The sequence below is a fragment of the Numida meleagris genome, chromosome 2 (assembly GCF_002078875.1).
Source record: "Numida meleagris isolate 19003 breed g44 Domestic line chromosome 2, NumMel1.0, whole genome shotgun sequence".
Lineage (NCBI taxonomy): Eukaryota > Metazoa > Chordata > Aves > Galliformes > Numididae > Numida > Numida meleagris.
Window position 1 is genome coordinate 34,565,856 of NC_034410.1, and position 27,479 is coordinate 34,593,334.

General features: G+C 38.0%; 1 protein-coding gene across 6 annotated transcripts in view; it reads right to left on the reverse strand.

The window, feature by feature from the left end:
* Nucleotides 564-27,479, reverse strand: part of TBC1D5 (TBC1 domain family member 5) — a 305,440-nt gene continuing 278,524 nt past the window's right edge. For 4 of the 6 annotated variants that reach the window (XM_021386230.1, XM_021386228.1, XM_021386227.1 and 1 more), the window contains 4 exons: nucleotides 27,070-27,169; nucleotides 11,539-11,618; nucleotides 10,647-10,823; nucleotides 4,171-4,461 (listed from right to left, as the gene is read on the reverse strand). In XM_021386230.1, coding sequence (XP_021241905.1) covers nucleotides 4,171-4,461; nucleotides 10,647-10,823; nucleotides 11,539-11,618; nucleotides 27,070-27,169 — 648 coding nt within the window. Of the gene's footprint in view, nucleotides 4,462-10,646; nucleotides 10,824-11,538; nucleotides 11,619-27,069; nucleotides 27,170-27,479 lie in introns of all 6 variants that reach the window. The other 2 variants (XM_021386231.1, XM_021386226.1) reach the window with 1 other exon arrangement.

Here is a 27,479-nt window from a genome sequence, read left to right on the forward strand (position 1 = left end):
ATTATGTAACGCTCTTCAATTGCACTTACTTCAGCAGTGTGGGACCAAATTCTTCTCTGATACGATCCTGCTGCTGTCAGCTGAGCTATTACTATTGGATTTCACCTGGCTTACTGTTTGAAAGAGCAAAGCCTGGTGAATTGATAAGCGTACTATTATTAACCCCATTTTGACAGTCTTTGTGATTACAACAAACAGTTTTAGAAGTTCTGTACAAATTCAGAGAAGAAGATGGATCCTGCCCAAAAGAATTTGCAGTTTAAAAGCCTCATGGCTCATCCCTTGCTACTTTTCTTCTGTTTCTAGAGTAACACATTTCACCTCTTGCAGAGTCCTCCTAATACCTCTGACACTGTTTTAGTGGTTAAATATATTGCAAGCAGCAGGCAAACAAGTTGCCTGTGTGCACGTTTCAAGTTGCTGTTTCTCCAATGACCTTCTTTCATGCTCTTTCATCTCTAAATTTAGCTAGCTACTGAAGTGAGAGTCTAGCAACACAGGAAATACTAATGCAGACTGTATATAATCACTCTTAAAAGAACAGCACAGATTACGAGACGGTGTAATCGCTATTCTGTAGCCAAATGGAGTTTATTTTATGAAACTGCACCTTTTCAAGTCTAATAAACCTTTACAGACATTCATTCCAGACCAACACATGCAGCACAAAATCAAAAGTATTAAGGGCTGACACCCAGCACATGAAAATCTGTTCAAGTTAAGATTGCTGTGTCCATATTTGAACAGATGACATTGTAACTGCCAGGCACAAGTGTCCCACAGATGTTAAACCTGAAATTTAATCTTTTAAAATGCTGCTCCAGTGTCCTCTCATGAGGAGAACACATTACAGAATAAAGGGAACCATTTAAGAATGTGCAATAGAGTTCTGAGATTCAGAAAGGTGCTGTACAGATACTGAGATGGTGACTGAGATGATGAAACTGTCACAAGTTTAATGAAACAGCAGAAAGGTTATACCACTTTAAATCTTGTACAGCATTGTCAGATACAATAAATATGGTACAATAGAAAATATTCTGCACTGGTTGGGCGAGATAAATGACAAACAGTTTGATTCCCTAGATCAAATACATAAAATCTGATTTAAATGTTAATAATATATCTGCTTATATAGATAATGGAATAGTTTTAAAGTTTCTAATAACCTTTGTTTTGAGAAATCATACTTCAAATATTCTAGTAAAAAAGCTTTTCCTTTTGTGAAAACAGCACAAGCACAACCCAGGAAAGTAGCAACTCTTTCTTTAATAAAGTGGGCTAGATGTTCTTCTGGAACAAAGATACAAAGTTCCACGACTAAATGAATACCCATTCAAAATATCATACTGCCTCTCTGCAGTACATACAACTGATATGACATGCAAAAGACTTCAAACAGTCATAAATTACAGATGTAAGATACAGTACAACAGTTTCAAATACACATCTTAATCCCATATTAGTTATTATTGGAAGTTTTCAATGCACATCATTTTTCTACCTTGTTACTGGTATCCATGAACATTATGAGCAGGTCTTTTCTGGGGAAAAAGAATAACCTTGCACTTTAAATAGCAATTTATTTCTCAGTATATTCCTAACATAAAGCAAGACAGGGTGATGGTCTGATACTCTGTCTAACTTACAGGGTCATCTGATTTAATGAGTATATAACATTTTAACTATCTCTGTACCATGATTAAGTGTGAGACAGCATATTTGTGATGTGGAAGGACATGGTATAACCAAAGCAGATTCATTTACTGGAACTCGCTCTAATCTTACTTGCATAATCATCTCTCTGCTTCTAAGGATCTTATTATATCCCTTGGCATGACACGCATTCAGCTCAGTGGTATTCACTGCTTAGCAAAAACTTGTTAGAGACTCCAAAAATCTGTATATACTTTCAGTGCTGCTTTAAAATATGCAATATTAAAGATACAACTAACTTACAAAAATAAAAGGACTGTACAAATCACACTCTTCCAACGGCAATGAGACCGCTCAAGAAAACAGCAATGTGATCCCTGAAACAAACAACCGGAACAGAAATGAAAAGAATGATTCTTAAAAAAATAATTAAAAAAAAGTAAAAACATTTTCCCTTGCCAAAGTTCTGGAATCACTGAAGGCTTATGTATCACAGAATGTAAAACTTGTTTCTCTGTCTCCAGAATATTTCTTTCCTCCTTCCACAAGTGCTGGTTGAACAGATTCCCCTTTGTTGGTGGTGTGGCACAAGCCTTGCTGAATGGGTTAAGGCTAGAAAAGCTGGAAAGACCTAAAAAAACCAACAGGCACCTAATCCCCTGGCATTCACGCAAAATCAGGGAAATAAAATAAACCTGAAGACAGGCATGCATGTTTATTTCCAAAGTGATTTTCTATGAAGCTTAAAACTAAACCAAAATAAACACCTACCTGAAACGTTACTCGTTTAAGGTCTCTCCTCTAAACAAAGTCATCTGAGTGTTCACACCACTCTGCCACAGAGATGTGTGATGCTATGCCTGCTCGCAACATTCCAGCATTTTAACATTTTACAAGGCACAAAGAATCTCAGAAGAACTACATGGCGGCTTCTGAATGCGTAAGGATACGGCAGCTCCCATGTAGTTACATGGCAGCTATCTCTTAATGTCAGTCACTGACACAGACCTTGCAAAATCTAAGACCAGCCAACCATGTCACCTCATCTTTGGGATATTGTACTTAACTCCACTGACAATTACAGACTAATCAGCAAATTACTACCATTTAAAAGACTATACCAACAGAAGCTTTCCCATGCAATTACAATGTTCTTGCACGGTGTACTTTATAAGTATCTTGAAATGAAATGATTCAGATTTTGTGCTGTTGTTAGAAATGGAGTAATTTTCTAGCACTGCTTCCTCTGGCTATAACTGCGCAGGTCCTGCGTGAGCAGCAGGCTTCCTCTGACTAGCAGCACCTTTTTGCAAATTCCAGAAGAGTTTAAAGGGATCGGTGAGTACAAAGAAGCCTCATCTTATCTACTTGAAAAGAACTGTTATAACGTGCACTATATACCCGATGGGAAAGAAATACGCTTTTCCATAGAAGAACAAGTTTTAGGGTAAATTAAAAACTTTCTGTTGGTTAATGCTGCTGCACCAGTATGTATTTTTTTCTGACTAGTAATGTGGAAATCATATAGGCATATATGTAAACAGAATATACAGAAGATAATAGTACGGAGACATAAAGTGCTTTTAATTATGAACATTTTATATCACTTTGCACCCTTCCCTGGTAAGTTACCATACTCAAAATAATTTTAGATCAACTGGCTCAGGTGCACACTATGAAATAATGTAATTTCCCTACTCTTTGATGGCAGTAATCTCAGTAAAATCAAAATTAATTCATGCCAGGGGAGTAGAAACACACAGATACAAAGAGGAAAAGAGGTGAGCTGAGAACACTCAAGGGGAATAATAGTAGGCAAAAGGAAGTAAGGCTCTGTTGTATAGGTTCCCGTTCTCAAGGAATTTGTAACACATTCGACTTTAACACAGTGCTGAGGAACTACTACACAAACCTGTGCCTTTAACACACCTCAGGCTACTGTTGGATGAAGACAAAGAAACTACGATTCCTCAACTGAGAACAAGTGCCAGGATGATGCTTTTAATTTTTCTGATTTACATTCTCTACTTTTCTAGTCACAATCTCTGAAGAAACAGTGCCCTTGCCTATTCAGAAAACCCAGTCTAGCACATTTTGTGAAAGGACGATATTAAATCTAGTTTGTCTTTGCCTCTTCAGGTCTGATGTCAAGTACCTACGCATTTCCTAATCCATCATGGTACCTAGCACACACTATTCTATGTTTTGGAAAAGCAACAGTTCTATAGTAACAAAGCTCCTAAGTAAGACAGCTCTATAACTAAGAATAACTGTGTATTAGAACCAGGTTTTACTGGGTTTTTACTTAAGGCAGTCATTACAAGGTGTATATTCTTTTGGAAGAGTTGCAACAAAAATTGTATTTTTTTTTAACTTAGGCTTTTGGCAGCTGAAATGGGTTACCTTTACCTATTTTCTGTCCTTCTAAACCAAAGAACAGTCCAGCCCGTGGAACCACTGGAAGCCGAGCTGAGGTGTACCAGCTGGCCTTCCAGTTTCTCCCAGCCAGTTTAGTTAGATGTCCAGTGGGCTGACAATAGCAAAGTCAGAATCTTTGCTGTTATTACTACTGTTGTCATCAGGGCTGGAACTCAGGTTGCTGGAAGAGGCTGAGATGGAGCCCATCAGTGGGTCAGAGAATACCAAAGGACGAGATGGAGCTTCTGGCTTCACCACTGACTCCTTGAATGTCTGAAGCAACTGCGCTGGCTCCGGGACAGCACTTCTGCTTCCTTCTTCTTCTTTGGAAACCATAATACAGTCATCAGCACCCTTCCTCTCACTAGTGCTTGAATCAGTGGCAGTCTGTAAGACAACAGCACAGAAAGAACTGTAAGTTAGTACCTGTTTTATTACTTAAAAGAGGTTTCTGACACACATCGGTGATCCAGGAATGGGATAAAGGAATGATCATTATTCAAAAGTAGCAATGCCCATATCAAGTTGAGGAATTTTTTGCAGATTTACATGTACAATGGCATCTTGCAGTTCTTCAAGACAGTGATTTGACATAAAATTTCCTGGTAAAATTCTGATCAGTGCAATCTGAGCTGTACATCACATCTTAGTGTGTGCCAGTTCAAGGCAAGGCAGATTCGTACTCCCAGAGCTTCAGGGCTTGATGCTGTGGGCTAAGGAACTAAGCACTGTCTCACTCTACCAGAAAACTTGGGTCTGAGAATCCCTTATCTATCTGGCTAGACCTTGAGAAACGAGCGTCCCAAAACATTCCAATAGTGGATCATGAATCATGTTGGTGCACCAGAAAATTCTCAATGATCTGGCAATCTTACATTCCAACTGGACATATTCAGCAGAAATCCAACTTTTAAAAAGACAATGCTGCATGTAATTAGAAGGGAAGACTGCTTTCCAGTACTTGAAGGGAACATATAAACAGGAGGGGAACGACTGTTTACGTGGGTTGATAGTGATAGGACAAGGGGGATGGTTTTAAACTAAGATAGGGGAGATTTAGGCTGGATATTAGGAGGAAAGTTTTCACTCAGAGTGTGGTGAGGCACTGGAACAGGTTGCCCAGAGAGGTTGTGGATGCCCCATCCCTGGAGGCATTCAAGGCCAGGCTGGACGTGGCTCTGGGCAGCCTGGTCTAGTGGTTGGCGACCCTGCCCATGGCAGGGGGGTTGAAACTAGATGATCTTTGAGGTCCTTTTCAACCCAGGCCATTCTATGATTCTATGAGATACGGCAGGGTGGAATTTCTCTCACACTGACAAAACTGGCAATCTATTAGCATGGTTGAAATATAAATGCACAACAGCCTCTAGTTTCTTCTGCAAGAGATGGATTCAACTCCTATAGAGCATGATGCTCCTCCAACAATAATATATATAATATATATATTATATATATATATATAATATAACTTAGTTGCAGATGTATCAGCACCATAATGCAACCTACCAAGTGGCCTGAGAGGGGACAAGTATCCTGAAATGGTGTGATATTGAAACCAGTATACTGATTTCAGCAATGCAAGATTGAGGGAAAGGAGAAGTATGGAAACGCACATGCCAAATACAAATCCTTTAGTTATGAATGAATGTAAATTCACTTCAGGGTAAAATAAAGGTTGCAGGTATTAGAGAAAAACTAAATCAATAACAAAAAAGATGAACAGAAAAAATCGGAATGAGATACAGTTAGTCTCTAGGCACAGTACATAAAATTGGAGTATAGAGGTCGCCACAGGTATCACCAAGCCACAACTTGAGTTTAAGGTATCTATGGCCTCTAGCAAAACTTGCTTTGCCAAATTTATCATTACAGCTGAAAACAATTTTTCATTGCTCTGATTAGTAATTATACAGTAGAATACTCATGAAAGGGATCTGTAGAGTAGCTCAAGAAGCAAACACCCACCAGTAATTGAGAAGGAACTGTAATATGAAATAAAGGAATTACAAGTTTTGTTATTATTTACACATTCATTCCAAACTGTTAAAAGTCACAAATATAATATTAGCTGAAATTCAGATGCAGAATTGTGACCTGTTTCCTTACAAAACTTATATGAATGAGAGTTCAAATACATGATTAAATACAAAGTACAAATCCCTTTGCAGTAAATAATCTGTTTTTATAATTTATAAAAATGTTTGATTTGTTATCTAGCTAGTATCTAGGTACAATTACGTCAATTACTCTGTTTTGTAAATAACCCATTTATCATTCAAATGGAAATGTCTTAAGTTCAGTTTTAATGGTCCCAACATTAGAGAGCTGCCAGACTGTGCAGAACCAGAGAAGCCCAAATGTGAATAATCAACTTTCCAAATACTTTCCATGAAATTAAAGAGATCTACAAGGAGAGATACTTCTCTATTTAGGCACTTGTCACGTGAGACATCATTTGTTATTAATTAGCATTTACTCTCCTCTGGTCTGCGATGCTGTTGGTCAGCTGCCACCTCCAGGGGCTGGGGCCATAGACTACCCGGCATTGCTGCTCTGCTCCAGTCTTGTGCCAGCATTTACCTGGTTTTGTAGGCACCCAGTGCAGCCACAAGACAGGACCAGGTGGAACTGTTTTGGGAATCCTAAATATCATGTTAAAATTTTGCGTTTTTGCCTCTCTACAAAAGAAACACACGTTCCTTTAAACAACAACCCTTGCATAACTCACCTGGCTTCTTCCCACATTTCTATTTAATAGCTCCCAGTCAATGCAGTATAGCCTCATTTTAAAAAATTATACACTTTATTATTCTGAGCTATCAGAATCATGTTATTTCAGTCCTCACAGCCCTCACATCAGGATGGCTCCATCTTGTGTAGGGTGACACGGACATACTGGAGAGAGTCCAGCAAATGGCCACAAAGATAATCAAGGGGCTGGAGCATCTCTGCAATGAGAGGCTGTGAGAGCTGGGACTGCTTAGCCTGAAGGAGACTCAGAGGAATCTCATCAATGTGTATAAAGACCTGCACGGAGGGTGCAAAAAAGGGCAGAGCCAGATTCTTTTCAGTGCTGTCCAATGCCAGGACAAGAGGCAATGGGCAAAATCTGGCACTCAGGAGGTTCTCTCTGAACATCAGGAAACACTTCTTGACTGCGTGGGCACTGGCACAGGTTGCTCAGAGAGGCTGTAGGATCTCCTTGAAAATCTTCAAAACACTCCTGGACGTGGGCTTGGGCAGTCTGCTCCAGGTGTCCCCGCGTGAGCAGGAGATGGACCAGATGGACACAGAAGTCCCTGCCAATCTCAACCACTCTGTGATTCTGCCACAGGAATTATCTCATGACACGCTCTCCCAGCAAGATCAGTGTTTTCTTTTCTTTGCTGGCATCTCCAAAGTTGGCTAACAGGCTGTCTTCCTTATGGCACTGCACCCCAGCAAGGACCCCTCATCAGAAGCACTTTGTGCTGCTGCTGTAAATTCACAAATAATTCACAAATTCTGCTTAAAAAAATTGTTTTTGTATAGTTAAAGAAGCATCCTGTTCCCTAATGAAGTGAAAAGAAAGAAAACCACTCATCCTAAATTCTTTTTGTTAGTGTTGGGCTTTGTAATACTATTTTTCATTCTAACAATACTTTCTGTTTGAGTTAAAGAGACCAACAGATCACTGAAATATCAGACAAGCAGCAGACAACATACATTGCCTCAAAAATGATATAAAAGGGCCTCCTGTAAATGTTTGCATACCCCTACCACTCACTGTAGTACTTTTTCCAGAGGTAAAATACCTCCTCCCTTCTTGTTCTGCCTATTTCTGTTTCAGGAAACTCATGCTGACGTGAACCGTGTTTTCTCCCATCTGCTGCCACTACTGAATAAATGAAAAATGACAGAATTATACTTCCGGTAGCTTTGAAAGTTAACAACCTTACGCCCATTGCCATATGGCTTCTCCAAACATTTTTTCCTGATGAATATCAGCTACTAGCACCAGGCTTATTTCAGTTGCCTTCATACTGTGAATGAGTTAAAACTAACTGTAAGAACACAATTCAAGAAAGCTTAGAAGAACAGCAGCTCATTTTGCCTCCTTCTCTGAATCTACATAAAGGCAAGATAATGTGTTAATTATCATTCATTATTTAGCAACAGAAGCCTTCTGTTTGTCAACTGCACACTGCTACGAAAGCCAAACATTCCAACAAATGCTCTACTTCTCTGAGCCTTTTATCTTCATTTTTCGCATTTTTAATTTTGCAGCTTTCCTTTCCAAAGAAGGGCTGTATCCTTATCGTCACTTTCCAGAAAAGAGCTTGAGGCAAAAAAGATGATTTAAAAGAAGATGATAACTTATACTTATGTAACAACCACGCACAAAAGACTCAATTACATGATAGGTACACCTGTACCTTTTCCAGCTGTTCGAGAATTGTCCCTATAATTCCACCAGAGAGAAATCTCTACAGTGTAAATCACATTAAACGTTACCAAAGTCACAAAAACTGCAAATACAGTAAATTTTCTTTAGCAAGAAATGCATTAAATGGACTAGGGATGGTTGAAATTCTTAAGCCCCCTGCAGCTCTCCATATCTGCTCCCAGCTTGACCTAGGGCAGTCCATTTTCTTCACTGGAATTAAAAGGCAGGGATGCGGCCTAGTTTAGGCCAACAATTAACTCCAGTCATTACCACTTTAATTTCATAGAGCTAAATTTAGCAGTTTTTCTTCCTTTTTTTTTTTTTTTTTTTTTTTTTTTAATAAAGGGAATCCAAAGCTCTCCTCTTTCTACTTGATTTTAGACACTGCAGTTGAACTTGATGGGCTCAGGAACAGCATGGAATGGGGGGATACAACAGGACTGCAATGAGCATTTCTAACCTGAATCTCCTATTTCTCTTTCTGGAATAGGGTCAGCGGGAACTTCCAGATAATAACATATGAAGGGGCTAATGGGTATGAATGCACTGTATCTGCAAATGTATGCCATATAGTGTTGAAGCCTCATTAAAAGCTCTGATGGAGCTTGGCTTGTACAGCCTCTACGCACATCATTTGTAGTTGGCTTACTAGCAGCCTCACAGAGCACACTGAAATTGTGGACCTGAGAACATTGCTCAGTTCAAAGGTGCATATCCTGACTACACACTGGGATGAGCCCTCAAAGCTTCCGCTGGAAAGAAACTTGCACAGAGCAAGCTTCAGCTGCCTCACTCCCAGCACTCAGAATGCAATGTCCAAGCACTTCTGCTGAGTGACGGGTGTCTGAGTTAGGGCTTCTCCAGCACAAACAGAGTCTGCACACTATCATACTGCATGCTGTTGCTTCAAATGGCATTCTATCTTCCAGTTTCTATAATAAATCCAAGTAAAAATAGTAAAAAATACTGTCTGCCATTTATGCATGGAAAAATGTAAATGTAGTAAAAATGCTAGGAAATGAAATGCAAAAATAGGAGGTCATTATGATCCAACAAGCTACCATTGGTTATTTTCAGCCTTTGTTATGGAAGAAACTACTGATTGTAAACACAACAGCTAAAGAATCAGTGAGATTCCAGCAGAACTTGGCTCTGTGAACTTGCCATTACTAAGTAAAAAAAATATAATCATAGTATTCTTTCCAACACTGAAATTTAATTAAAATATTATTTATATTAGTTTATTCATAGAATGGTCTAAATCAGTAGGACTGTGTATCATAAGTCAAAGCAACTGTGCTATTATTTGAGAATAAGTAATTGAAAGTGAGTTCCTAGGTGAACTTGTCATGAGTTAACTTGATTGCAGACTGCACTAGACTCTGCGGTGACAGCACTGCCGCTCATTTACAGGTGCGAGTGTCAGCAGTGGCCTGGCAGATGACTCTAAGACTGAAAAGTATATAGAAATGTGCATATAAAAAAAGCACTTGCTTTGAAGATCACATTTGAGTCAGACTGAGTTTTAGAGAAAGAGGGAGCTTTTACCTTTACAGAAAAATAACTGTGTGTGAATGTGTCCTGTTACTGAATGATTTGCATGTGAAAATGTTTACTGATTCAAGGAGAAAGTCAGTACAATGAAGTAGAAGGTAAAAGTAACCTCCTTGCTATTTCCTTTTTGGCACTGGCCAAGGATACACTGCAATGCAGATAATCAGCTCTTACATAATGGAAGGACAATGAGAATAATCAACTGATATGCGATCATTCACCTCCAGTTTTGAGATCTGTTTGTAAGAAATTAACCTAAGAAGTAGATTCAAAAATCTGAAAGAAGAACTACTCCCTGAAAACAATACAAACACTCTGACTTAAATATCTGTATGTGGAACATAAAGCTACAATAAAAGAATTGACACAAATAGGAGAGTAACTAGACATAAACTTTTAACCATGGCTCCATATGAACTGGTAATCCTGGGTCTCACTGCTTAAGGCCAGGCCACCTCCGCAAGAAACAAGACGTGTTTCTGACAGAACTCAGCTTTTTTTGCATGGTATCTCTCATGTAGTGTCTGGCCATGCCAGAGGGTAATGTAAGACTAATTCCAGCAGTGAACTATTTGAGATATCTTTATCTTACCTGTCGTCCTGAGATGAATTGTTGCTTTGTCATAACGGGTCCCTTTAGGATATCGCCAGTCCCTTTGTTCTGACTGTTGGAGCAGTAATGGTCATCTGCTATTGTGATTTGCTCATTTTCTTCAGCTTCCAGTTGGCTCTGGTTGAAACGCAGGGAACCCTTCAGAATATCTTTGATCTGTTGTTGATTGGGAAAGACTGTAAGTCAGAAGTTTGGAAGAATTCTGAATTTTTTAAAGCTCCATGCAGAGTGCTCTCAAACACTACTTCCCCATAAGATTTGCTTTGATGATAGGAAATATGTCAGTATTAACATCTATATTGGCTAAAGATGTAAATATAATTGCAATGTTGTTACAGAATCTGGAAAACAAATCTAAAGAGAATGAAACTGCTGATATTATTTCCTCTTATAGATTTAGCATGTCACATCATTCCTGATAAAATGAATTTCAAGGGAGCAGAGGATAGTGAAATCAGAGCTTCAGATGCTCATTAGCATTCTCATTTTATATATGTAGCATTTTTCCTTTAGACTGAATGACACTCAAGTGGCAACTCAATAAAATAATGGGGACATAAGCATGATTATTATACAGCACGCACATGTTGCACTAAGAAAAATGCTGACGTCGGAACTGTGTTGCCTCAGCTCTTGTTTAAGGCCTCTCCAGAACTCTTCATGCAACAGACACTGTCCAAGTCATTTGAACTCTTTATAGCTCAGTTTTCTTTCTAAATAAAAGTGCTCTGCAATGCTTAATGCATTAGTATTAGTAAAACAGCTATAACAGAAAATAAAGCAGCAGCATACAAAGACAATTAAAAAGGGGAAAAAAGAGGATTAATAGTGCTGAGGGATACAAGAAGGTTAAGTTAAGCAATTGTTATACCTGCTTCAAACCAGCCAAGGAAACCAGAATTTCATCTTCTTTTTCCAAGTGTTCTTGTAATATGACTTCCTGAATATTTCCTGCAACATCAAAACAAAAAAAAAAGGTAAAGAGAGAACATTCCCAAAATAACCTCTAATGTGCTGCCAACTTACCACTGATTTACGTCCTCACAATGAAACCCTGTGACCTGCAAACACAATTTCAGACAGACCTAGAGGCTGACAACCTTATTAGCTTTGGAAGCAAGGCCAGCAAAACACATTGGTGCTGCCAGGCTCCTGCTGGCTCCTGCACTGCTGCCAGACCTCTACTGCCCCAAGGTACCGATGGGCTCACTGCTTATGGGCTCTAGAAGAAAACATTGGCCTCTCTGACCAATGGAATTACTTCCATCTTTGAGCCTGCAAATGCTTTGGGAGTGCTCAAGAACATTTACAGGAATCTGCTGTAGCTTGCAGAAAGAGTTTGAATAGGAGGTCAGTAGTTTTCATCTACATCCTGGCCACTGCAAATGCTGGAATGCTCTTCTTTATAACACGACTAAAGGTTTCATTCCCTTTCCAGTCCCTTTTTTTAGATGAAAAACTCAGGGCTGAGCAAAACTGATGTGGCAGAAGGAGATGTGCAATACTGTCACTTCAGAAGACACCTGTCTTCTATTTCTACAGTTGTCCTCCACGGATGTACTCCAAGAAGCTGTTATATGGAGTGTGCCATATCCACCAGAGATGGAACTGCAGTGGTTTTCCCTACACCAGGGAAGTTCTACGCAATACTGAGTTGCAGAGCAAACCAGCCCAGAGAACTATGCAAACTCTTAATCTATGCCAGGTCCTTCCCCAGCCTCCTAACTGCTCCTTTCCTCAGTCCTTTAAGAAAAGACCAGTGAATCTTTATAACACATTTACAGTGCGAGATAGAGTCTGTCAAGTGAAAACGAAAGGACACTCCTTTGTGCCACTGATATCTTATACACATAGAGCTAAGCCCAAATACTTCAGTGATGTTCATCTGGGAACAAAGATTTGCTGCTCATGAATATCTCTAACCTAGGTGCTAAACAACTAGAGCTTTGTACCATTAATCTGTACATGCATTTCATTTGTTTGTTATTAAAACCATCTTACAGGTTCAGGGCTCCAGTCAGTGAAAAGCCAAAAATTATGCTGACAAGGATAAATATGAAGACACTGACATCTTTGATAGCACATGAGGTTTCAAGTAAAAACATTGTGCAATATGACTTAAGTTTTGTGTTTACATAGAAACAGAAAAAGAATGAGATGTGGGAGACTGGACTAGATGAAAGACTAAAGGTAGAAATGAGGATTTAAAGCTCACCTATAAATAAGTTTGAAATTGTGTGTGGGCCAGAAATTAGTAGTAGGTATAAATGATGAACAGAAAGGACAAAGAGGAGAAAAGATCCAAACCTAAACCCTAAATGAACTTGTAGAGAAGCTATCTGCGAAGCAGAAGGAATAAAAGAGGTTAGAGCTGTGGAAGGCAACAGCTGATGAGTTCTGAAAGGTGGTATGAACAAGGTCAAGAGCAACGATGGCTTGGATGACTCAGCTTTGTGTAGAGCCCATCTGAACAAGGAGATCCAAGTTTACACAATTTAGCACTTATTATTTATCATACAACAGGAGAAGATTCCGGCAGCAATGAAGTCAAACAGTGCAATTGAGCAAAGCCTGGTATAAATCTTAGATCAGAAAGACTGCATTATGAAGGCTAGAAATAATGTGAAATTAGATGTTCCCTCAAATATGTAGCATCATGAATTGAGAGAAAGTGTAAAAAAATTAACATCGCTTTTTTTTTTTTACCTTTTACATATAAATAGTCCTTCAACTTGGTAAATAAAATATGTAAACATTTACTTATAAAATTATACTTTAGATAGTGATTTCCACTGTTTAACAAATGATAACAATTTTCTACTTTTAAAAGATTCAGAACTTTAAAAATCAGAAAAGTCCAAGTCTTCATAGGCAGGAAAATAGTACATAATCACAGCCCGAATCACTACATTCAATTGTCTTTTCCATTTCTCAGCATTAGAAGGAAAAACATATCTGTAGTGTCTGATCCCCCACATAAATTATGAACATGCATTAGAAACTAAGGTATGCATAATGACTAAGTAGATGGACGAAGAAAATAATTCAGGACAGGCTTCAAACCTGCTAAAGATCAAATGTGGGAAATCTATAAACAATCAGGAAAATAAGGGACTGAGAACTTTCTCGTGATGTAGAAATACTATTATTATTTCTGTTCTTCACAGGTGTTTTTAAGTTAGTATTTTAAAAAAAAGAGTATCTATAATTGCTACTATAAACAGCTTTTATGGTGAAGAAATATACTGAGATTTTAAAGAATTTATGAATGGAATGATGAATGTCAGCAGTAAAAATTAATACAAATTTTCATATAACCACGTATTTACTTTAGCAAGATTAATACCAGATTTTAGTATTAGTCTCAGAGAAAAAAAGGTTGAGAGAAAAGGCTGGAGATAGTTCAAAGTTGTCTAATAAAGAACTGTTGCATTTCAAACTTTTTTCCTTGAATCTGCAAGTACAAGATGACATATGTTTTGGATATAGAGGGCCTATTATTATTATTTTTTAATCAGTTAAAAACATTAGAATGTATTTTGGAACAACACCCACTCTGAATTTGTTGAAGCAGAGTTCTGTACACTCTTCTACTTAGCACAAAAAAAATGTCCCAATGTGCAAATCACTGTAATCAGCCACTTTTCCCCCTGGTAATAGTTGTGACATAAGGTCATAAATCAGGATGTCTTTCTTTAGTACAGTGAAACAGAATGAAGGTTTCCCTGTGGAACTGGAAATGGATTTTTCTTCTTCTGAATATGCCCTTGAACTGCACACAGCTTCTAATTTACTACACTCATCCCTTTTGAATGCTGAGTTTATTATTTACCAAATAAGTGCTAAGTATGGAGACCAAATTGATCAGTGTTCACTCATTTTCCCTGGCTAATGAGTAAAGGAGTATAAAATAAAATCCTTCGAGGGAAGAAGCATAAAAGCAGTGTGACTCTGCATGAATGAGTGCCTCCTCAGTCACATTCTCCAATTGTGACCACCCTTTGCAATCCATTTTGGCTGAAGCACTTGTAAGAGTGCCAGGAAGCATGACATTTGATATGATATTGCTCTTCTCCTCAGAAGTCAGTGACATTATGCACTGTAATGGTGGTCCTCAATCAAGACTCATAAGCTAAGAAATGTTTTTTATGTAATTTATGAGAATTCATTTTGAAAACTTATTATCAAATGCAAAGATTAATTGCAGTTTGATAGATAATATTGAGCTAATAACTGTTTCCTGAGGGAGATTATGCCTTGATATATACTAAAGACAACTGTAACTACAGAGGAATAATATGCAGATGATTGCATTTTTGTCCTTTTCTACAAAATAAAGGAAAAGAGTGCATTGACTATTAGGGTGGCAACAGTCTAGTTGAAACAATGGCAGAGTTAAGAAGAAATAGTTTCCATTTCCTGCTCCTACATTTTTTGCAAATTGTAAATAACTTCACATGCAAACTCACTGTAAAAGTACTTCTTTAAAGAATCAAGATTTCTATTTCCTCTCCCTACGTTCTAAAATTTAAACTGAAGATATACTATCATTTGCTGTACCAAGATGAAAGGAGGAAGATAATCCATATCAGCTCCTAGCAGTAAAATTAGAGAAGGCTTATGCCCTTTGATGACTGAACTGCTACATATTGCATGATGGTGAGTAGAGTCACTGCTGAGCTCCTCATCCAGGGAAAGGGGCTGTTCAAAAGCTACTACATTTACAGACCAAATTTCCTCTTTGAAGGTGGAAAAGCTGGTATGCTTGGTCTAATTATTTTAGATGCTCATTAAGTAAACTAACAGTCACTGAAAAATAAGCATGCCGTTAATACTGATACTGCAAGAAACCTACACAGAGCGGTGCTAAATGAGGATAGGTAGTAGCACCAGTGGAAAAACTATCTGTTGTATGCAAGGTCGTCTCAGGCATCCATCCCTCATGGCTACACATGTGGAAGACAAACGTGCACCTCTTCATTTCCACCAGGGAGGTGGGAGTTATGCAGGCCTACAGTCCTGCACAATCAAGACATAACCTGGACTTAACTTTCTGCTGACACAGATCATGTGTAGGAGGAGAAGACTGAATCTGGCAATAACCTTAACATCCTCACTCTTAGGTTCTTTGCTTTCTCCTATACTATTGTCTTTTTGCAGCGCATTTCTGACCAAATTTCCATTTTAACCCAGTCTCTATGTGGCCTTTCCAGGAAGGTGCCTTCTGCTGAGAGGAGATAACTATAAAGAGCTGCAAAGTACATTATGAATGCTACCTTTCTAATAGTAGTCCCTGATCAGTGATTTTTGAACAATCAACAGTGCTAGAAGAATGTTAAATCTATGTTTTTCATCCTTGATTCAAACTCACAATGCAAAATGTCATTCTCGTTGCCACGGTCATCAGCAGAAAGGGAAGAGATGAGCGTACCACTTCAGCTCTGTGGTATTCCTAATGAGGAAACAAAAAGCTCCCAAGTTCACACGTATATCAGGGCATGCAGAGAACTCTTCTGTTGTCTATGTGTTCTTTTGTATCATTTTTTTAATGAAATGAGGGTTTATATGAAATGTTTCCAAAACTTCCAACATTATACTAGCAATAGCAAGACATCTTTTTCACTACCATTAGAAAGCTTGAAGGATGGACTGGGCATTTAGCTTTTGATAATATTTTTTTCTCTGTTTTTACTACAAATACTTCATTTCTACTTAAAGTGTATTGGATTTTGAGCAGGAAAATCTGTTCTCTCAAATCTTGCTTAACATATACCTTATGTTTATATCGCTGCCAATGTATTCAAGGACAACAGTGTATACATGGGCATCCTGTGATTCCAAAGAGAACACAGGAAAAGCATGGATGCTGTGCCTCCCATGACAGATGATTTTTTGGAGAAATTTTGGCCCTGATGGTGGTGATAGACTGTACTATCCCACACTACTTATATGAATGTACAGTCTTGATCGTTGTTGAGACAAATGACATTTGCATGTCTCATGTACATCTTTCTTTACCCATGACTACAAATACCTACTAGGACCACTAGCCTCTGAGCTCTTCCAAACAACATATCTTTCTGAAAGTTCAAGGCAATTTTTTTCCTCTCTCTCCTGTGGAATGATTGTCTTCCTATTGCTGTTTACATTCACTAGAAATAAAAAAAAAAATTACTGAAGTGTGAAGCGACAAGCAAATGACAATTTGTTCTGCATAAGTGACAATCTTAATAGCCATAAGAAATTGCAGCCTATCCTAAGGGAAAACTGTACTATTTCATTTCCTCACAATCTAAATGCTTCTTATTGTGATAGATTGAAGACAATACACTAAAAGATGGCTATGGTTGTGTAAAAGACAGTTCTTGTAGATCACGTAGCGATTTCCAATATGCAAATTTGTCTACTCCTTGTATGGCTGAATTAATTAAAACTGCTTTTGATTTCACAAGCAGAATGATTTACTCAAATACCATTGTGGTAAATGCCACATGAAAACCTGGATAAATTGAGAGTTTTGACAGCAAACATCCATAAAAACCTGAAGTTCTATTTAAAACATACTTAAGGACACATTTTCTATGATGCATGTCATACAGTAAAGGAATATGTTAACCTGGAAGGAAAGCTAAAGCATCTATACTAAAGACTTCTTTATTACAAAGGAACACTCAGTTTGATACAAGTGCTTTCAATTTTCAAGCAGTAAAAATAGAGAAATTATGGATCTTGACAACAACTACAGGACTTTCTGTTCTCTTTATGGATACAGACTGATACAGCACAGATATTAACTTGAAATGCCATCTCCAGAAGGCTGGGAAGAAAGAATGAGGGTGATTTACAAACCTCACTGTATGATTAAAACTATTTCATTTTAGTTATTCAAATGTATTTTTAAACTATTGTTTTGGTAATTTTTTGAGACTTTTTTGTTTGCCTCATAGTTATCCCTTCATTTAAGAAATATCAGTCAACTTGTCTCTAAGTTCATTGCAAACTGTTGTTTGTAGCCTTTTACATCTGTGGCATTTCTGTAATAGAAGACATTAGTGTTATATGTGCTATGAGAAGGTGGGGTGCTAATCCTGAAACCAACTGTATGCTCTTTAAGACTTTCAAGGTATCCAAGGAGTGTATCTGGGTTTTGCGTAAGATGACTACATGTTCTGTTGTATTGTTCCTTAGAAGTTTGATGTCAGAAATGACTGAATTCTACAGTATGTCCATTCAGTAGCATCATCAGTTTCACATGAAACTGTTTTGTCTAGTAGAAGAGATTGCAATTTGCATTAGCTTTGACTTAAAAAAGAAGGACCTTGTACGCTCTGAGTCATATTTGTATCACTTACTCAGAAGTCCTTAGGAGTACTTTATTGACAGTAGTGCTGGATTTGTGCCCAGACTATAACTGAAAAGCACATCAATCCCAGCTGTGAAGTGCAGTTACATTCCCATTAATAATTAGAAACACATGTTAAAGGAAAGCCATTTTCCTGTTAGACTTATTTTTTTCCTTGGCACTTTTGAATGTCTTGTATAGATTTGATAAATTCTGCACAAGCTGACTTCCTATCTGCTGCTTCTGTAAAGTTTTGAGTCATGCTGCTGCTCTGTTCTGAAGATAGAGACTTTTCCATGTGACCTGGTCCATCTATTAACTGCAATCCACTTCAAAGAAAATAGTTGGTTTCTGGCATCATTCAAGTAGCTCTATGCCCTTCCTCCAATGATGACAATTATTCTCAACATGATGGACAACCATGAAATGCTAAATAAAGGATGAAGAGTGAAAGAAATGTGCCATATATGCCCCTGCTCACCTGGTTGATTAAATCAATCATAGATCTTGAAGAAAATAACAAGGAAAACAACAGTAAGGTTCAGTTATAAGAATACCAAAGATCTTTATGGAAATAATGGGCAAGTCAACAATTTAGCCATATCAGAATTTAGCTTCTATCAAGGTTTTATTCCTCTAAAGCTGATATCAGAAGACAAATCAATGCCTAAGAGATGCTGGGAAGGAAAGGGTGAATGGTCAATGGTAGTCTGCAGAAGGGAGATGCTCACCCTACAAAGTTAAAGAAACAACAGACGATGGAAGTAAATACCGTGACAGGAATTTGCCGAAACTTGCAAGGAAAGGTCTTAATATAGGTAATTATGGGGTATGTAAGCTTCAGTATTTTAATCTTCTCGTTTTCATCAAGACTGCTGAGATGAAAGAGTTTGCAGGTGCATATCACAGCTGGACTTCTAGGATTAATACTGTTGTTAACTGCGTGTATTTGGCCTTAAGAGTCACCTTTATGGGACAGAAATATGTTTTAATATCATGGAGCACTAAGAATTACACTCTTATTCTTCCTGGATACACACACATACATAAGTATTGATGCATAAAAATAGAGCATGACCAGAAGTGAGAGCCTGAAATCAAAGTTGTATAATAAACATTTGTTTCTCAGTAACTACTCCTGTATCGTTCAATAAATCTGTTTATGTTCTTCATTTATCATTGATCTTTATAGGATATTTTACATATTTATTCTTAACCAAGCAGAAATCCCCTTAGACTCAAAGGGCTGTGTTTGATGTGGCCTTTTTAACTTACAGTATTTCTAGTCACACTGGGTTTATGAAGTATGGATAGTTTTATTTATGTCCTGAGCATGAGGAAACTCACTTAATGCACTTATCACCTTAAAAAAAAAAAATTCATTTCAACTCAGGGAAGCAGAATAATTTCCATTTCATTTTATCCTTACAAAAATTTCAAAACCTTTCATCTCATCACATGATATATAAAACAAGAATTCAGTATTATACTGCATACTTTTCACAAGTAGTGTACCGAGATCTATACTGAGTCATGTATCAGATTCTAAATAACAAGCAATTAAGTCAACCTTTTCCTCCTCTCCCTCCCCCACTGCAAGTGATCTTTGTAATAAAACGCATCACTGTAACATTTCCTTTGACTGTTAAAAGGGGGACGGATGAAGCCAATGTAATTAAGGTTTTAAAAGTGCTATTTCACATGACTGAAATTATACTAGCAACTATATCCTGTAAGTTTCTGTTCTGTATTTTTATTTCTCCTTTCATGCTCACCATGTTTGCAATAACTGCAGTGAAAAGGTGGCTCTGAACTATGTTTAATGAATCTTCCAAGTAATGTTTGTCTGGGAGATGTCAGGCAGTATAACTGTAAGTGAGTCTTACAGTTGCCAGCGTTTCCTGATGCCTGTGGCAGGACATGTCCTGTTATCTTATCCAAAGATGCTCTCTGTGCTCTCTGTGAACAGTAAGCCACCTACTTAGGTAAAAGACTACATTTCTTTTTTTTTTTTTTTTTTAGCTACGATGCCATAACTTCTGGGCATTTTGTACATAAGCAGTTACCTACACTCTACATAGGACAGCCTAGAGCAGGCATTTCAGTGGCAGAATGCTGGCGGTATTTAGGAGGCGGGATGAAAACCTCCCTTTCCACTTCCCTTTTACAATCCGTTCTGGAGGAACAGAGATGCACTGGAATACTAGTGAAGGACATAGCAACATATTACAGGTAGCAGAAGTCATATTAGAAAAAGCACTGTTAGGATAACCGTGTACAGGGTCAGCCCTGCATGTAACAATTTTCTTCAGAGATCCATCTGAGTGTCCCTGTAGCTCAGGCATGCCCAACCTGTGGCCTGTGGGCTGCATGTGGCCCAGCCCAGCCCATTCTGCGGCTGCCCCCTGCCCCACACCATCGCAGCGGCAGCTCTTCCCCACTGAACAGCCCAGTCCAGCCCATTGCTCACAACGACCATGCATCGGTGTGCGATTGGTACAGTTTGGACTGAAACCAGCACACAGGGAGGGCACAGCGCACTGCTAACTCAAGTTATTAACTGCGTGTATTTTGATACATTGGTTAAACACAGTTCTGTGAATAGCGAAAAATATGCACCTTGCTTTCTGCTTTGATAAATGAATTTGAGAACAGGCTTCAAGATCGCATAAAAAATCATCAATTTTTTTGGTATATTTGCTAGTCCATTTTCAGTCAACATAAACACAATGCCTGCAAATTTTCAAATGGAATGTATAGCGTTGCAATCAGACATTCAACTCAAAAATACAACCATGTCATTTTACTAAACCTTTATAAGCCCCATCTTACCAGAGAGAAATACCCCTCGCTTCACAACCATGCCTCCTTACATGTTACCGCTTTTTGGCAGTATGTACACTTAAGAACAGCAGTTTTCAAGGATGAAACACAGGAAGAGTAAAATGTAATTAAAATCTCCGACAAACACCTTGGGAGCTCACAAAGAATGGCAACCACTGCCATCGAACTGGCCTGACGCACTAGTTTCACAAAAACGAGGTCGAATACCTCACTAGTTTAATGGTTTTGTTGTTCTCCTTTGTTTATGTTTTAATAAAAAAATAAAAATTAAAATAAGCTTTGTTACTGATATACATTAACCATATTATATATACTTTATGAAGGCTGCTCCGAAAGTAATGCCTCCTATTTATTATGTTGGCCCACGTGGATGTTGGTGGTATGGTAACAGAGGTTGAACCTTCCCACCAATATTCTGTTACATTCTGTTGTCACACAACAGACAGCAACAGAGGGGCAGTCTGACAAAATGGCTTTTGACATGGAAGTGTGCATGAAGCAAAGCTGCGTCACTGAATTCCTCCATATGAAAAATTTGCACCCACTGACATTCATCAACACTTGCTGAACATTTATGAAGACCAAACAGTGGATGTGAGCACAGTGAGGTGGTGAGTGATGACAGTGTGTCACTTCTGCTGGTGCAGATTCTTATGGGCTCGGCATGCAGGCTCTTGTTCAGTGGCAAAAATGCATAGCTAATGGTGGAGACTATGCTGAAAAAGAGAGCTTTGTAGCTGAGAAATTACTCTATCAAATAGTGTTATTGTGACCTTTGTCATAGTTTCCGTGGAAATAAATAGGAGGCATTACTTTTGGAGCAACCTATGCATATGTGGCCCAAGACAATTCCTCTTCACTCAGTGTGGCCCAAGAAAGCCAAAAGGTTGGATGCCTATTCTCTAGTAGAAGTAGTGCCAGTAAGAAGATGAATCTCATAAACGAAGGCAGACATATTTATTCTGAATAACCATGGTTATACCTTTGTTGGGTGCCTTTGCACATATTTCTAGGGTGTTGTGCAGAACCATGTGAGCTAACTCTCTGCAGAGCTGGTGTGAGTATGCAGGGTTTATTAGCATTGGTCTATGCTGTGAGAAAGTAGTTAAATTGCTCCTGCATCCCAGCTCACTGTGGAAGCAACCTGCCTGTATTTATATAGTCCTGCCCTTAAACAAAAGCAAGAGTGGAACGATCTTAGTTTCTACATTTTCACAACCTGATAAATTACCCAGAAGAAAAAAATAGTTTCTATATAAAGATCCACGTAGCTGAGTTAATATTGAACCAATGTTCCTTTAAATTTCCTCTCATGAAAAGAACTTGCTGTACTAAGCATGTCATTATTTGGTACACTATCACACACTTGGAGGTCTGATGCTGCATCTCTGGTGGAAACAAAGGTTAGGTCCTTCAGATTTAAGAACAGTGATGATGGATTGGTTCCTGTCCCTTATAAACAGATGACATTTTAAAATTCATCAAATTTTCTCTCCGGAGCATAACTGTCAAATTCATAAACATCTTTCACAAACTCTCATGTTAGTACCTGCTGATGAAGGGTTTACACTTCTCCAGAGTTTTGATTAACTTTTTGCTAAGTGGCTGTGCTTTAATCCTGGGTGGGTACTGACAAAAACCAAACCCTAAGGATACTGGAAAAGCAGAAGGTCTCAGATGGCACTATTATTAACTGCTGTCATTTGAACAGCTGCCTAACAATATTGTGTGGTCTCGGGCCTGGGATGTAATGAAGCTTGGCTGTCTGAGAACCTCTGCACTGACTTCACTAAGACCTCAAACTCAACTCCATGTTGAATGTGAAGGAGAAGGGAGGAGTCCACCAGTAGATACAGTGGGACCTTTGGAGTGATATTTGGGTGCAAATCTCTTAGAGAAATTATTCATGACCTGCTCTGAGACATCAAACAGAAGTCACATTGAACAGGAGAAATAAGACTTCAGACTAAACCTGCTACCTCAATCCCTTTCTTTTGACACAGTTAAAAGAGGAAGCAATTAAAATTATTCAAAAAGTAAGTAAAATTATGTTAGGTTACAATACTGTGATATTTAACCAGTATATTACAGCTTTCTGAATCGTTGAGCCTTGAGGTGTTTATGAGCACTAACAGAAAAGTACCTCAGAAAAAAAATATGCTGAAGAACATTACTGTATTACTGAAGGCACAAAAGATATTATTCCCTGAAAAAGGCCAGTGTATGTAAAAAAGAAACATCAGAAAAATATATCTGTGATAATGCTGGAGCAGTAATAGCTACGGCAAATATATTCTTTCACTGTCAGCCGAGTAATATTCTGCATTTATATTACAAACAAAGCCGCGGGACAGGCTTACAAGATTGGATGCATTTTCATTTCATTAATGGAAAAATGGAACATACGGAATTCTTTCTTTTGAAAGCTATGACAAGCTGGTGGAAAAGGGTGGTAACAGAAGCAAAATCAGCCTTCCTGTCTGCCATTTCTACATACACAAATTTCAACAATTATCCTTGGAGGCATTAAAAGGCATTCCACCTCAGCAGTGCTTCAGTGGTAAAGGGAAAGGGGGAAGAAAATTAAAGCTCTTTCTGATGCACAGCTCTAAGAAGGAGACAAAAACCACAGAACGTCCGTCCTCCGTTTTCATGATCAAAAGCCTATTTCTAAATTCTACACGTAGCAATCGGTTGTAATATTTCCGAATCATCATTCATTACCATGGTAACATCCCTTGATATTGCAAGCAGTTAATTATGTCGTTGCTGTGTGGTGCACCGTGTTATTTACGGAAGTAGATAAACATTTAATAAAGGCATCTTAGAATACATGAACAAAATAAAAACTGCTTTTCTATCCCTTGTGGTCATTCCTCATGCTCTACGCAAAGAAAATGCACTAATAGAAGGTATTTGCTGAAACCTATAGAATTGCAAAGTTCTTGGTAAAAAGAAACCTGGTGACTTGAAATGGCAAAGAATTCTGACAGATATTAATTAAAGAAATTCATTTTGTAAAACGATATTATATAAAGGTATACTATGTAATATATAATACTAATATAATTATATTTGATGCAAAGAGATTGTAAATCACTAGAAAAACAGATGACTTCCTGGTTATCTCAACCATTTCTGAGGTATAACATGACGTCTCTGTCATGTCACAAAGTAACTGCCCCGAGGATCCCTCCTGTAAGTGAAAGAACATCCTACAATTGTTTGATACTCTTCGTTCATAGTTCTGCGCTGGTCACTGGATACACATTTCCATAAGCTAGAATTAATACTGTTTTCTTAAAAAGTAAGCTGCAAATATAACGCAGTGAATGCAGGAAGAAAGCTATCACTTGAGTAAAAAAGTTTGCAAAAACTATTTACAACAACCATCAAAAAATGTTTCAGATTTAAAAGGCAGACTTTAGACAGACTTTAGAAGGAATTTATTCTGGGTGACTTCTCAAGTTCTGCATATCCATATGTTTTAATTAATAATTTAGCCAACAATTAAATGCATGACTGCAGAGTCTTCACTTGGAATGCTAGCAGGAAACAGTACATTACAAAATAACCTGACTTATTCAGCTAAAAAGCCAAATGACAGCAAGTGAATTTCAACATAATCAAATATAAGGAGCGCATATGGAAATAAACATTTCCTGATTATATCTAGAGGACAAAATCCTGTGCTTAGAAAGGTGTGAGTCACAAAATTTTGAAGATCGCAGCAGATTATCACCTGAACGTATCACTGTATCAAAGTGTACTAATGTGATGCTGCACTACACATTTTAAAAAAGAGGAATTATCACATAGAAGTAAAGAGATGACCTTCCCTTTGTTAAATGACCACTTTGCCGTGCCATTTATTAATATAGCATATCCTGACCTGATTAACCTACTAGAAAAAGCATGTGAAAGCCCTAAAAAATTCAAAAGAAGACAATAAAAATGATCTGCTGTAAAAAGTAACCCATTTAAGTGAATAAAAAAGTGTCCCAGCTAGCAAAGACTCTGTTGAGAGATTTTGATCACTGTGTGTAGCTAAGATACATGAGGATTTTCAACCCTGCTATCAAGAAAGCTACAAGAGCCATAAGCTGGATGAGGAAGTCTGAAAAACATGTATTTACAGGAAGAAGTGATATCTCAAGTTAATTTAAATTTTGCAACAGATGATAAGAAGCATGTATAATTCATTGTTATCTGCTCTGAGGTCTCTGAAATGAAGTAATTTTCATTGGTAAGAGACAGCGGGGGGAGTACCAGACTAACTGCAACAGTAGCCCTTGCTAACCGTTCCTCTGGCCTAGGAATGACCAGGTATTTTCTGAGTTTTATTTTGCTGTCATTTCTTGAAGCAATGAGTAATGGACAGACTCTGCAGATAATCCTTGGGGGCTGCTCACTGGTGCCATTGGGAGTTTTCTTGGTCAGCTTGCTGGTGCGTGCATGCTGCTCGGATTGCCAGGACAGATGTGTCTGACAGATTTTTGCACAGATCGTACTGGCAAGAATCTTGTTGGTTTTATTCCTGGCTTCCCATGGATCATCTGCTAGCTAATCTGGAGACACCTAACCTCTTCAGTTTGTTACAAAAGCAGGAACTGGGAAGGTTGGTGATATCTCAGTCTCGCTTGTGCTCTATTTATTGTAATTAACTGTTAATTGCTAAAGGATTTAAGTGCATTTGTCTAACCCATTGCCCAGATGCCCTTGCAGAAGCAATACACTACAGCAGAATAAAGCTGTTGTGCTTAGTGGTTTACACTTGGCTTTTGAAGGCTGTGATTCCAAACATTCAAATAACTCAGTATTTATAGCTTTTCCTAGGATCGTAACAGTGGCTACTAAAATTATATGGACACACATAAAAGAAAATGAAAATGCAAGTACAACTTGGCTTTCACATCTGATCTTTTTGACCTGGCAAATTTAGGTATTGTATATTTAGTTCTACCCACTGAAACACTCAACTTGAAATTATTTTGCTTAGACTGTGATGTTGCAGGGTATAAACAAACTTCAAAATTATTGCACTTGTGCTCTGATTTCTTAATAATGATGCTTTTTGCACATAACTAAATATAGTAACCTTTGGACTTTGGTTCAACACAGTTTAAAAATAGTGCTTTTATCAAAGTCTAGCTAAGTATATTTAATACCTGAACTGACTGAAGCTTTTTTTTTTTTTTTTTTTTCTGATTAGTCTTGGCAATATATGAATCAAATTATAGAATGGAGTATTTGTTGATTTTCTTCCCAATGTAGCTCTTACTTTAATATATTTCTCCTGGTCTAAGCAAAATACTACAAAGTGTAGCCAGCCTATAGTAACACATTTTTACAAAATGAAATTGACCAGTGTAGACTGCGCAGATGTTGTGTTTAATGAAAGTATATGGATTTTATACAACTATCACTACATGCACCAAGTATGACTGCTGAACTGCGAACAGGCTTACAGAATGAGCTGTGAGTTCTAGCACACCTCTAACTAAACACAAAATCTTTAGAACAAAGACCATCTGTGCTAAAATGACTTATTTTTTCTTAGCATTGTCAGTGGCTAGTACACTCCCAAGTTTAACGGTACGACAGTATGATACTGAATCACAGAACCTCAGGGATTGGAAGGGATCTCAAGAGAACATGGAGTCCAAACCCCCTGCTAAAGTAGGTACCCTACAGTACATCGCACAGGTGGGTGTCCAGCTGAGTCTTGAATATCTCCACAGAAGGAGACTCCACAGCCTCTTTGGGCAGCATCACCCTTACCATAAAGAAGTTCTTTAGCATGTTAGTATGGAACCTTCTGTGTTCAAATTTTAAGCCATTACTGTCCTATCGCTACGCACCACCAAGAACAGCCTGGCCTCATCCATTTGCTTCCCACCTCCCTTTAGATATTTATAAATATCTTTTCCCAGACTGAACAGACACAGGTTACTCAGCCTTTCCTCATACTGGAGATGCTCATCTTTGTGGCTCTTCGATGGACTCCTTCTAGGAGATGCCTTTCTTTTGTGAACTGGGGAGCCCAGAACAGTGGTTGGCAATATCTGATAGAACAACTGCATACATTAATTCGATTTTCTTTGTGACTTCTAAAATAATATGCAATGTACCACGTAAATATTATTTTTGTTCTAATCCAAACATGAGAAGAGCCTTTGCAAAGATTATCAGGTTAATACAGGGTACGGCACTTACCAAGATGTGTGTTCATCATCTTTGCACAGTATTTGCACATGGCTTCCAAGTCATTTAGCTGTCCTTGTAGAAATGAAATTTGGGCCTCCAATTCCTCCTCCTACAATAGGCATTAAAAAAAACAGCATCTTTATATGATATACAGTAAAATTAGTTTTACAACTCTTGAAATGTTTAGATGTCTTCTAGATTTTCCTACTTCTTTGCTCTTAAGCAATTTTGGAAATGAAGAGAATCACTTTGTGGATGTATTTATTAAAAGACATTAAATTCTTTTGTGATTTCATGGATATAGGGTTTGGTCTTAATGCTTCAGTTTTTATTAATATTCTTTTTTCATGTAAAGAGTCCAAAAAACCCCTGCCTAATTCCAAACATTATCCAGGAAAGGTTATGAATTCACATTTATT